This window comes from Vanessa cardui, chromosome 27 (assembly GCF_905220365.1).
Source record: "Vanessa cardui chromosome 27, ilVanCard2.1, whole genome shotgun sequence".
In the NCBI taxonomy this organism is placed as follows: Eukaryota; Metazoa; Arthropoda; class Insecta; order Lepidoptera; family Nymphalidae; genus Vanessa; species Vanessa cardui.
In genome coordinates this window covers 495,186-507,703 of record NC_061149.1, presented here as the reverse complement: position 1 = coordinate 507,703, position 12,518 = coordinate 495,186, and the positions used below count along the sequence as shown (strand labels likewise).

At 40.7% G+C, this 12,518-nt stretch overlaps 1 protein-coding gene across 13 annotated transcripts in view; it reads left to right on the top strand.

The window, feature by feature from the left end:
• LOC124540905 (talin-1) overlaps window positions 1–12,518 on the top strand; it is an 80,105-nt gene that overhangs the window by 44,404 nt on the left and 23,183 nt on the right. For all 13 annotated transcript variants that reach the window (XM_047118679.1, XM_047118676.1, XM_047118668.1 and 10 more), the window contains exons 16-29: window positions 222–341; window positions 844–982; window positions 1,062–1,142; window positions 1,210–1,334; window positions 1,471–1,572; window positions 8,925–9,095; window positions 10,017–10,218; window positions 10,575–10,726; window positions 10,798–10,917; window positions 11,003–11,113; window positions 11,288–11,377; window positions 11,736–11,873; window positions 12,080–12,198; window positions 12,303–12,447. In XM_047118679.1, coding sequence (XP_046974635.1) covers window positions 222–341; window positions 844–982; window positions 1,062–1,142; window positions 1,210–1,334; window positions 1,471–1,572; window positions 8,925–9,095; window positions 10,017–10,218; window positions 10,575–10,726; window positions 10,798–10,917; window positions 11,003–11,113; window positions 11,288–11,377; window positions 11,736–11,873; window positions 12,080–12,198; window positions 12,303–12,447 — 1,815 coding nt within the window. The remainder of the gene's footprint in view (window positions 1–221; window positions 342–843; window positions 983–1,061; window positions 1,143–1,209; window positions 1,335–1,470; window positions 1,573–8,924; window positions 9,096–10,016; window positions 10,219–10,574; window positions 10,727–10,797; window positions 10,918–11,002; window positions 11,114–11,287; window positions 11,378–11,735; window positions 11,874–12,079; window positions 12,199–12,302; window positions 12,448–12,518) is intronic.

Sequence of the window (12,518 nt, the reverse complement as noted above, 5' to 3'; positions counted from 1 at the left end):
AGGGAGCTGTTTCTATTGATCGTGTAAATCGGCAGTAATCGGTTTTATTTTTATTCCATTGCATTTTCCGATGCTACATCTAATTTGTGTCTTACTATACATATCTCGTTGCTATTGGGGTTAGAAATTGTATTGTTTTCATGTTTTTAAGGAAGTTATAATAAAGGAATTTGTTTAAGAATTTAGTAACGTTGCTACAATAATCGAAAATAAATTTTCAGGCGACACAAATCCAGCAAACGAAAGTTACATCGATTCTGACTGAGCCTCAGCGCGCGCTGCTGTCCACCATCACCAGCGGCAAGGAAATCATCAAGCAGACCGAGGAGGGACTCACCAGGGTCGGTATTTTACCGTTCATATTCATACACTTTATCAATCCAATATTCAAATGTAATTATACGTTAAAGTAAGCGGTTTAAAGCAACTCGCAGATTTTTTTTTTCTTTTTTTTTATGGTATAGGTTGGCGGACGAGCATATGGGCCACCTGATGGTAAGTGGTCACCAGCGCCCATAGACAATGACGCTGTAAGAAATATTAACTATTCCACAACATTATTTACATCGTCAATGCGCCACCAACCTTGGGAAATAAGATGTTATGTCCCTTGTGCCTGAAGTTACACTGGCTCACCCTTCAAACCGGAACACAACAATACTGAGTACTGTTGTTTGGCGGTAGAATAACTGATGAGTGGGTGGTATCTACCCAGACGGGCTTGCACAAAGCCCTACCACCAAGTAAAAGATATAAACACAGTTGCTTCTTTATTTCATCACATATATGTAAACAATCCTTGAGTAATTATCATTGGTTATAACGAAGTGTATCTGTTTGCAGGCGTCGCTGCCGGCGCTGGGCCAGGATGCGGGCTCCGTGAAGTGGAAGCGCGTCAAGCTGGACAACAGCAAGCAGGTGGTCACCTCGCACATCGCCGCCATGAACGCCGCCACCGCGCAGGTCGTCACGCTCACCGCCGGTACGCCCCGCCCCACCATCATCACGCACTCGTGACACGCATCACATGTACTGACTACTGACAGTCACTTCACTTGCAGGCCCCACGGAGGAGGTTGACCACACGGCCGTTGGCGCGGCCATCACCACCATCACGACCAACCTGCCGGAGATGACCAAGGGTGAGTGGGTGGCAGCGAGTGGTCGGCACGGTCCTCGTGCGCGGCGGCTGACGTGCGGCTGTTGCAGGCGTGCAACTCATCGCGGCGCTGCTGGACGACGCGCCCGACGGCGAGCGCCTGCTGGACGCCACGCGCGCGCTGTGCTGCGCCTTCTCCGACCTGCTGCGCGCCGCCGAGCCGCACGCCAAGGAGGTGAGCCCCCTCACCCCCCCCCCCCCCCTCATGCGACCGGGGCCGTCTCACTCACCAGTGTGTCCCTTGCCCCCACATCCCCCCCCCCCCCTCATGCGACCGGAGCCGCCCCACTCACCGGTGTGTCTCATTGCAGCCGCGCCAGAGCCTGCTCAACGCCGCGTCGCGCGTGGGCGAGGCCTCCACCAGCGTGCTGCACACCATCGGCGAGGAGACCGAGGAGGACAAGGAGACGCAGGTAACTGTCCGCGCCGCGGGCGCCGGGGGGGACGCGGGCCCGCGCTACGACGACGACGGCATCTACGAGGACGTCGACACGGGGGCCTCCTGGGGCAAGCCGCTCGACGTCATACAGGAGGAGACGGACAGCGAGTACTACCGGGGCCTCGACTACTGTAACGCGATCTTCGACCGCACCCCGACCGGGCTCGTCGCCTCCCGCGATTCGAGATCAGGTAAAAATGGCGACTACGAGGACATACTTACGACCTGCGAGGGCTACCTCGAGAAGGACCGCAGTCCGAGCACGGACGGCTCCGAGACTGACCTCGAGTTATACCCGAAGACGATATCCGATAAAATTTTCAATTTCAAAAAGGACTTCTCCCACCACGACTACGCCAACGTAGACTTGGATAACTCCAAACGCGACCGTTGCGATATAAACCTCGACAGGCGAACCAAAAACGAGAGGCTCCGGCAGCAGTTCTTCCTGGCGAACAGCAGCGGCCGGCAGGACGTCAACGACAAGTTCAGCAGCTACGCCGACAAGAACGTCATCAACGACAAGGTCAATCGCATCAACGACAAGAAGATCGAGTGTCACAGCATTCGGAATGACGTCACGAAAACGGGCCCCGGCGTCAAAGTGGCGGGCGCCCTCAACATGAAGCTACTTAATTTGGACAAGTACAACCGCGTCCTGACGACGACGGAAACCTTCATGGAGACCGCTGAAGCGAGTTTCACGAAAAACGAGCTGAATATAAAGAGGGAGGATCTTGAGAGTTTCGTCAAACGCAGCGAGAAGTACTACACGAGCGAGCAAAGGGACAGACAGACAAAAGTGCATCTGAATAACGAGACCGACCCCCCCAAAGGGCAAACGGAAATACGTATCGTCTACAACCCGACCTTCTTTGCCAGTAGAAACAATCCCAAAGGCGTGTGTCACTTCTGTAACAAGTACTGCCCGAGGAGAGCGCCAAAGTGTTGCTCGGAGTGCGTCTGTCTCGACTTGGACCTTAAAGATATCTGGAACGAGAATTGGTTGAATATTTTGTTGTTGCTGACGCTACTCTTCGTAATCATAGCGATGCTAGTTCAATGGTTTCTGAGAAAAGTCGGCTGTGATGAGGAAACGACTACATGCTTTGAAATCACGTCTTGATATGAAAATCCACAGATAACTCTATAAATCTTGTCCATTTTTAAATTAATAGTAAATTTTTTTTAGACTGAGTTATTAAATTTCAAACGTTAAACATATGAGCCACTTACATATACATATAGTACGACACAAATTATATGTAGCATCGGAAAATGCAATGGAATGAAAATAAAACCGATTACTGCCGATTTACACAACCAATAGAAACAGCTCCCTATCGCGCCATCAGACGCTATTCGTCGCTATAGATTCACGCGTCAGAGAAAGCAAGTGCATGTATATCGACGCGCCAAATTGACGAATATATTAGGTCATATGATATTACAAGTTATTACGTTTGTGTAAAGATCATATTCGCTTGAGAAATAAATATTGATAATTTGGGATAGCGTACTCAATTCGGATGTGATCGGTTTTACGAATTTTGCCGATGCGACATCTAAGTTGTGTCGTACTTGACATATCAATACTATATTTATACGGGTGAAACCGCGACACGCAGCTTCTTATATAATATATAACCTTCTCCGAAACGCGCTGTACGGTCTTTGTCTTTCTATATTCGTTGTTTTAGGAGATTTTACAAGTTACTGTCTTATTTGTTAGTATAAAATGTTTTGCCATAAAGTCTATCAGAGACATTTTTTTTTCTATTTATAGTAAGTGCACAGGTAAAAAGATATTGAATAATATAACTAAGAGAGTTTCTTATATAGTAATAGAATTTTATAATCTACTTTTTGATTTATGCGCACGAGTTAACAATAATATATTTTTACCTAAATTCAGCATAAGTCAAATTAGTTGTCACAGATTTCATTCTGTCAACTTTTCTAAAGATTTTTGACTCGATTTTTTTCTCCAAAATATTTCTATATAAATGATCGTGTAATACAGGATAAAGAAGATAAGATATTAGATACCCGTCTGATTAATGGTCATTCTTAGTGACGTTCCTAAGCCCCTTAATATATAAATAAATAGAATTGCCCAATTACCGTTTACAATTCGTTATCAAAAAATTAGTATCTTATCTTAGTATAGTCATCAATTTATCCCACTATCCGTTACTCGTAGCATCTGATCTGTAAGTTGCAGTTCCATAAAGTTGCAAACTTATACATGTACATTTCAAAATCAAAATATTTACATTAATTTTTATACAAATATATTTTATATAAAGTTTTAATGAATTTATTTTTGATATCAATGATTATATATTAATAATATCAATAAGAGGGCGTGGGATAACATTAGTAATAAATATCACCGAGTTTCTGATTAGTGGATTAAAGGGGATTCGTTTAAAATAGTTTTAAAGGCACTTTAAGGCATAAGACTAAATACTGAAAGCTCATTGGTCGCCTATAGCGTCATCGTCCGCCAATCAAATCGGCCAATATCTATGACGCGTTTCGCAGATACGTTAAGTTACCAAAAAGATTTTCTAATTAATACCGTCTTGTATTGTGTAGTGATTGTTTCAATAACGTCCTATGATTTAATGTGAAATTATTTACAACAAATTAAAAATATATAAATAGACTACATTAATGGCACTTGTTTAATATTAACGAAAATGATAATGATAATCGTTCCATCTTTTTTGTATGGATAATATTATTTTTTATAAATATAACTTATTTCAGACCACTATGAAAAACCATAGAAACAACTTACCTATATATCCAAGGTGAATAGTCCATCCCCTTTTAAGTAAAGGATTAGGGATTATATCACCAAAATATTCTGATGTTGATTATTGGACACAACTGTAACAGCATGCTGAGGGCTTACGCCCTTTGAGTTTATTCCAAAACTCGGCCCCAATCTAGGGTAGGTAGAAATTTAGACACATGCAGGTTTCCTCACGATGTTTTCCATCAGCGTTGAGCATACAGAAGTAAATTAATCACATGAAAATTTAGTGGTGCTTTTTTTTTTGAACTCATAATCATCGGTTAAGATGCACAAGTTTTAATGGTCTAATTATTAATTTAATGTTTTATATGAATATATTATGTCCATATGGAATCTTTCATTCCAATAATGTGTGTTTTGACTACGACTACTTTGACGTTTGCAGTGTCATAATGTTAGGAGGCCTATCAAACTTGCCGTCATTTTCCTTGTAACTATTAGGTTTTCGTGAATTTACTCGCACGTGCCCACTGATGGGAAAGGGCTGTTTGAAAAGGTTTGGTGTTTTTTGATCACTCTCCATTTCGAGATCCATGTGGCAGAATTTAATCCGACAAATGTAAGACGTCTTGGGATGATTTCCTTCACCATCGAATCTCGTTATTTTTAAATTTGTCAGATTTTAACCCGCTTTGGTAAAGCGACTCTTATTATTCGGCTGAATATTCTTAAAGAAAATTATCAAAAAGACTAAAGCATAAGGAAAAAGACTGCAATTGTTTTTTTGTTGTGTTTGATCGACATTTGTAATAAACATTATTAATAATATATTTTTTGTTTGTTAAGCACTATTCTCGCTAATAATTCTTACAGCTGTCGATCGTAGTGATATGTTCTTTTTTTTATTTTGATTGTGTTTGTTTTGTAATTTTATAAACGTCCATAATAATAAGTTGATACTAGATCTAGTCTTAATGATTTTATTTTAATACAATTGGCATTTAGTTTTAGAAGTCTGACCAGAATGTTGACTTAATAATAATAATTATTAATTATTAATAATTAATGAACACACACGAGTTCCTAATAACGTTTATTTTGAAAGTTTTCGAATTAATATCTGGTCATTTATAAAAAAATATAAAATCTATGTTTTTTTTTAATCCACATGCTCCACTGGGTTTTCTCCTGGCAGTTGTACAAGAATCAAAAGTTCTTATGCTACTTACTCTATAAATTAATATTACACAAAATGTTATAAACATTATACTATTTATTACCAAAAGGACGTAAAAATTCTCGCCCTTTTGCTAACAGGAGGACCCAATAGGACTATGTGGAAACGGTTTATTTCTTGACAGTTATGTTATAATAGCGATACTTCTTGGGTCCAGTCCAACGTTTGAACATGTAACGTTACTGGCCAAGATGTTCCACAAGAGTCACGTGTACTGACTTGCACGTGCTATATTTTTTTTACTTTTTTTTTGGTTGTTGGGTTCCATTTTAATAGTTAGTTATTATAGATATTATTTTTAGGTCATTGACACAAAACTGCGAAACTATAATGATTTTATTTGTTTTGTAATTGTTTTGTTGACGCTTTTTTGTGTTGGTGACGTATATTTTTTTTTTTTGTTACAATCGATGTATCAATTTCATGGTTTTAATGCTTGTTTTTATGATTTACGATATTTTCATCACAATTTTATTTTTGATGTTATTGTATTTGGGATGAATTTGTTCTTTACGTCTTATAAAATATATATTTTCAAGAATCTCATTCGATTAATATGTTTGAATAAGGATCAAGTTCACCCCAAATAATTCTATTCGATAAATTTTGTACAATATACATAACAATGCCGTAACATATATTGACATATCTATTTGATTTTGTGTTCCAAACTTTAAACAATACTATAGAAAGCCTTGGAATGTTATAAATAGATCATTTTGAATAAATGCGACGTCTCTTGAATAACTAATTGTACTCAAATCATAGCATACACATAAGAGATGGCGCCACATTCGATGTCATATCAACAATTTATAAGGCAGTTGTAACATCATTGGCAAATATATTAAGACAATGCCCGATTAATGTGCGTTCCAATGGCATGATTTATGATAAACTAATCTTAGATCTACATATTCCTTACTATTTTCTTTTAGAACTGTTATAATGGATAACTAGATCACTATAAATAGCTATATTATACTTTCAAAGTTTCGATAACAATTAAAAACCGAATACCACAGACGTTTTACATCTCGACCAATGATATCACGTCATTTCAAGGTCATATATCTTTATCTATCTCTACTCCTCCTGCCATTGGAATAGACTTAAAATACAAAACTGCCTTGTTAACATTTTTGATATGATACATTCTAAATCCTATAACAATGTAACTTAATAACATTTGGTGAAAGAAATTACATATTATGACATATAAAGGCTAACAATAATTATACTAAATATATTCTTTAATCAATTCAATTATTTAAAAGTAATATTCGATTTGACTTTAATAAATTACAATATAAGTTAGCCCACGAAGCATATTTGTATATTTTCTATACTTATGTCATTAATCCAAGGTACAGTCATGTACAAAAATCACAATCAAATCATCATCGAGCACATTTTTTTTGTTTATATTTTGCTTAAATTTTTGTAACTGGATGTACCATAACAATTCCGGGTTCCGGCTCTTGCCATAATACGCCATATTTTATTTTTGTTAATACATTTGCTTTTATTAAATACTTGGGATTTTTATTTACGACTAACTGTCTGGAAAAGTGAATGTAATGACAAAAATAATTATATACTAACACTAATACACCCTGTATATAACTCAATAATAAGGACTACAGCTAATGACGTCACATCTCAGAACCCTGATGTCAGATAATATGTCAATGTAATAAGGTTATAAGTGCCAGAAAATAAGTTATAATAAAGAACAACATTACTAAAAATGCAAGTGAGAGAATTTATAAAATATAACTTAGAAATCTATTGATCTATTGATTGATATTCAATGACTTTAAAATCGTAAAATTATCGGCGTTTCGATAAAATTATTTTAAAAAAGTAATTTTTGTATTGTTTTGCAGTCGGTACTCATAGTAACACGTACTAAGACATATTGTAAGACCAAACGTTCCTCGCTTATGTAAATTCACGCCGATTATAATTTAACGTAGATCTCTGTGAACCCAAAACTCAAAGAAAATGATAATTTATTAGAAATATTTGTGATATATAATTGTTGTTAGTTAATTGTGATTCTTGTGCTAGAGATGTATGTCATATGACAAAATGGTAGGAAAGATATAGTAGGACTATGATATTACGAGGACGAGTGGAGAGTAATCGGAGTTTGATCAAAAATTTATTGAAGGGTTAATTTTAAACTGGCTTATTCAAAAAATTAAAACTCATGTGTAAAATATATTGATATATAAGATTGAATACAACCTTATATTAAAGATTAGAAAAGCGTGGACTTACAATTTTTTGATTGATGTTTAGGCAGGGTATATAAATATATTTGAATTATACTGTCATTACTCTAATTAAATGGTAAATATATATTACAGAGATTAATATTAATCTGGGCAAAATATATAAAACCTAACATCATAATATGTTCAACCCCAATTGGAATAGCGAAGTGAAATAAATACAGAGTGTAGTTTTAAGAACTTAATATCTGTGACATATTTTAATGTATTTATATTATGACGTACTTATGTAGCCACAAAGATAGTCTTCATAAGTCTTATCGCCAAATTGTACAAGTCAAAGTGCCATAGCCGAAGTCGCTCGATCAGATCATCATTATTCAAAGAAAATCAAACACCAGTTTGGAAATGGAAAGCAAAACCAATTACGAAAACTCAAATGCCAAACATTTATACTAAATCTAAGTCATTTAATTATGACGTAATGGAATTTTTATGAAGATCACAAATCTATGTAATTGTTATTGTAACTAGAAAATCATTAATATCAATTAATATCTATCTTTATATTAAAAATGTCTGTCTGTCGCTGTTTCACGATAAAACCGCTTAACCTAATTTGATGCAATTTGGTTTGAAGCAAAACTTGTACTCCATGAAAGGACATCAACTACAAGAAAGAACGGCGACTACTATTGTATTATTTTTGAGTCGAGTTCGATTAAGTACTTCTGAATGATGTAACAAGCATGCTGAAGATGCAGAGCTATGTACAGTTCAAAGTTTGGATTGTAACAGGATATATTGCCGGCCAATAATGACCTTTAGATTGCTCCTTATATTTGTTCGCCTTTGGGTACTATTCTTGCAGAATTATGGCATGTTTGTGATTAGTTCGTTTTTGTCCGCTACTATTTGAAATGAAAATTTATCGGATAACAAATTGTGATGGATATATCGCAACGAAATACCGTTAGAACAATTTGGATTAAATTTTACGATTAAGTGGTATATATGGTAGGTAAACGAAATTAAAAGTTTTACCTGTAAAGCATTTCCTGATCATTGTTTCTTCCAATCAGGATATCCTGCTGTCGTTGGCCAAGGCGGTCGCCAACACCACAGCGGCCTTGGTGCTCAAGGCGAAGAATGTGGCGGCGCAGTGCAAGGACGAGCAACCGCTGCAGAACAGCATCATCGCCGCCGCCACGCACTGCGCTCTCGCCACCAGCCAGCTCGTCGCCTGCGCTAAGGTACGCCTGCAACACCCCCATAACTTTATCCTACTACTATTATAAAGGCGAAAGTTCTACTTGGTGGTAGGGCTTTGTGCAAGCCCGTCTGGGTAGGTACCACCCACTCATCAGTTATTCTACCGCCAAATAACAATACTCGGTATTGTTGTGTTCCGGTCTGAAGGGTGAGTGAGCCAGTGTAACTACAGGCACAAGGGACATAACATCTTAGTTTCCAAGGTTGGTGGCGCATTGACGATTTAAGGAATACTTAATATTTCTTACAGCGTCAATGTCTATGGGCGATGGTGACCACTTACCATCAGGTGGCCCATATGCTCGTCCGCCAACCTATACCATAAAAAAAAAAAAGTTTGTATGTATGGATGTATGGATGTTTGTTACTCTTTCACGTAAAAACTACTGAATGGATTTGAATGAAACTTTACCACAACATAGCTTATACATCAGAATAACACATAGGCTACAATTTTTGAGGTTTCTAATGTGAGGTCGTAAAAAAACAAATTTTTTGCGCTTACATTGCAAACGCTGACTGAATCCTACAAAATAGATCAAAACAATGTACTACAGTATTGTACAACTTAAAAAGGTCTACAAAAAAGTCCGTGATGGTATATGTTTATCTCTTAGGAATAACCCACAATAACCATTTTTTATCCTTTACTTTGTACGAGAAAAATGGCTTATTTACGAAGCGATTTTAAGCGATTACTAGACTAGACGGGACGAACCTGAACTGAGTCCACGCGAACGAAGTCGCGGGCAAAAGCTAGTTGCTCTATAAGGACAAATCTTATCATTATCACAATTTATTATTTACCTTTTTCAACATTAAAGCGATGTAAAAATTATTTCTTTCAATTAAATCAAAATTAAAGTACATAAAACTATCATAATATGTCTATAAAATATTAGGTGGTAGCGCCGACTCTTCACAACCCAGCGTGCAGGGAGCAGCTTACAAGTGCAGCTCGCCAAGTGGCCCAGGCGGTCGAGAAGCTGGTGACGGCGTGCCAGCAGGCCCCGGAGGCCGCGGGCCCCGGAGTGGAGCAGCTAACGGCGGCCGCGCAGCGCGTGTCCGAGGAGCTGGAGAGGCTGCTGGCGCACTGCGACCTCGGTGAGACCTCGGCCGACGGTCATCATCATCAACAGCCTGTAAATTCCCACTGCTGGGCTAAAGACCTCCTCTCCCTTTGAGGAGAAGGCTCGGAACATATTCCACCACGCTGTTCCAATGCGGGTTTGTGGAATACACATGTGGCAGAATTTCTATGAAATTTGTCACATGCAGGTTTCCTCACGATGTTTTCCTTCACCGCTGAGCACGAGATGAATTATAAAGACAAATTAAGCACTTGAATCAGTGGTGCTTGCCTGGATTTGAACCCGCAATCATCGGTTAAGATGCACGCGTTCGAACCACTGGGCCATCTCGACTGTACCCACTGTGACGTAACGCCCGTGTGCCCGCAGACCGGCGCGCGCAGGCCACGGTGCTGGAGCAGGCTGTGGAGAGCGTGGTGAGCGCCAGCGAGCGCGTGGCCGACGCGCCCGACGCGCCCGAGATGGTGCGCCGCGCGCGCCTGCTAGGACACGCCACCGCGCGCCTCATCGCCGACATCAAGGTGACACACACACTCGCGCCCCCGACCACACTCGGCGGTAGCAATATATTATATACGTCAAATGTTCGTAGACGGAGGCCGAGAAGCAGCCCTCGGATGCCCAGTGCAAGCTGCTGGCTGCGGCCAAGCTGCTGGCCGACGCCACCACCCGCATGGTGGAGGCGGCGCGGCTCTGCGCCTCCTCGCCACAGGTAACATACGCATAAACATTATTCAGTGATATCGCCACAATCAATCAATTTTGGAGCTCTGTATAAATATTATTATTACTGTTAGGATCGCGAGAAGCAGGAGGCGCTCCGCCGCGCTGCCAAGGAGCTGCGTTTCATAACCGTGGACTACGCCCAGGGGCAGGACATCGTCAGCTCGCAGCTCACGCGACTTACTGTACGTACCGCCTACCACCTCGCCACCGTAACAGATTTATTTAATGACAATGTTTCTATTGATAAACTGCTTTGAGATATTTGAAAAATTCTTCATAAATAAATACAATAAAGTACTGTACCCACTAAAATATGAGTGAGGGCGGCACTGGTACAGCACGTCTGGCTGTTACAGGAGAGCGCCCGCCAGGCTACGTCGAGCGCCACGCAGCTGATCACGTCGGCACAGAACGCGACGCAGCACAACACCAACAAGTACTCGCAGGTACGCGCTTTATTCTATGTCATCTTACTTTGTGAATGACGGACTGTACGGATAGCAAAAGAAAATGCAATTTACTCTTATTACAGATTAGATAAATATATTGTTTTGACGTCTTTCAATTTAGTTGTGCAAGTATAAAAGAGACTGCTTAACTGTGTGGAAGATGTTATAGACAGCACACGTACAGATGTAATACACTCTTATGATTTGATGGGTCGTCAATCCTAAACGTCCAATGAAAATTCAGTCTTAAACTGCCGTTTGAGGCATGGGGAGTGAACACAAGTCACTGGCAAGCTCCGTTCCTCTATTAAAACATCTTATAAGACCGTAGCACTTTACCGAGCCGTTTCCGCAGGAGAGCCTGCTGTCGGAGTGCAGCGTGCTGGGCGAGCAGGTGCCCCGCGTGACGCAGGCGGTGCGCAGCGCCGTGGCGCGGCCCGGCGAGCCCGCCGCGACCCTCGACCTCATCACCGCCGCCGAGACCTTCCTGCAGGTAAGCCTATGACTAATCCTAACAATGTGCTTACATATTATTTAATAAATACATTTATAAAATATTTAAAATGTCTATGATGTCATCATATTAACATTCTCAAGATGATGATGAGAACTATTGAATGAATCAGCTGCTTAATTTTGCTCGTAAATATATCAATTAATAATAGCCCGTATTAATAAATGTCGTTCTTTTCGCGATAGCCGAGTGGTCACGTGATACAGGCGGCGCGTGGAGTTTTGCCCACCATCAACGACGTCCCAACCGCAAAGCAGCTGGCCGACACGACCCACCAGTTCACCACCAGCTGTGCTGACCTCAGGTGACATTTCGCGCACACGCTACGCGACAAATATTTAACGTATAACAAACGAAACGGGCGAGACACTAGAGACACGAGTTTAAACACGCGCGTGACGTCACCAGGTCGGCCGTGAGTCGCGCCCGTGTATCCTGCAAGGGGCTGGAGCTGGACGCGGCGGCCGAGATCATCCGCAGCCTGCAGGCCGAGCTAGATGAGCTGGAGGAGGCGGCCCGCGCGCTGGAACTGCGCCCGCTGCCCGGGCAGACGGTACGCACGCAGCCCCCGCCCGCGCACGCACACCAGGTATCGACCCGATGGTAACACATAACGATGTGTGG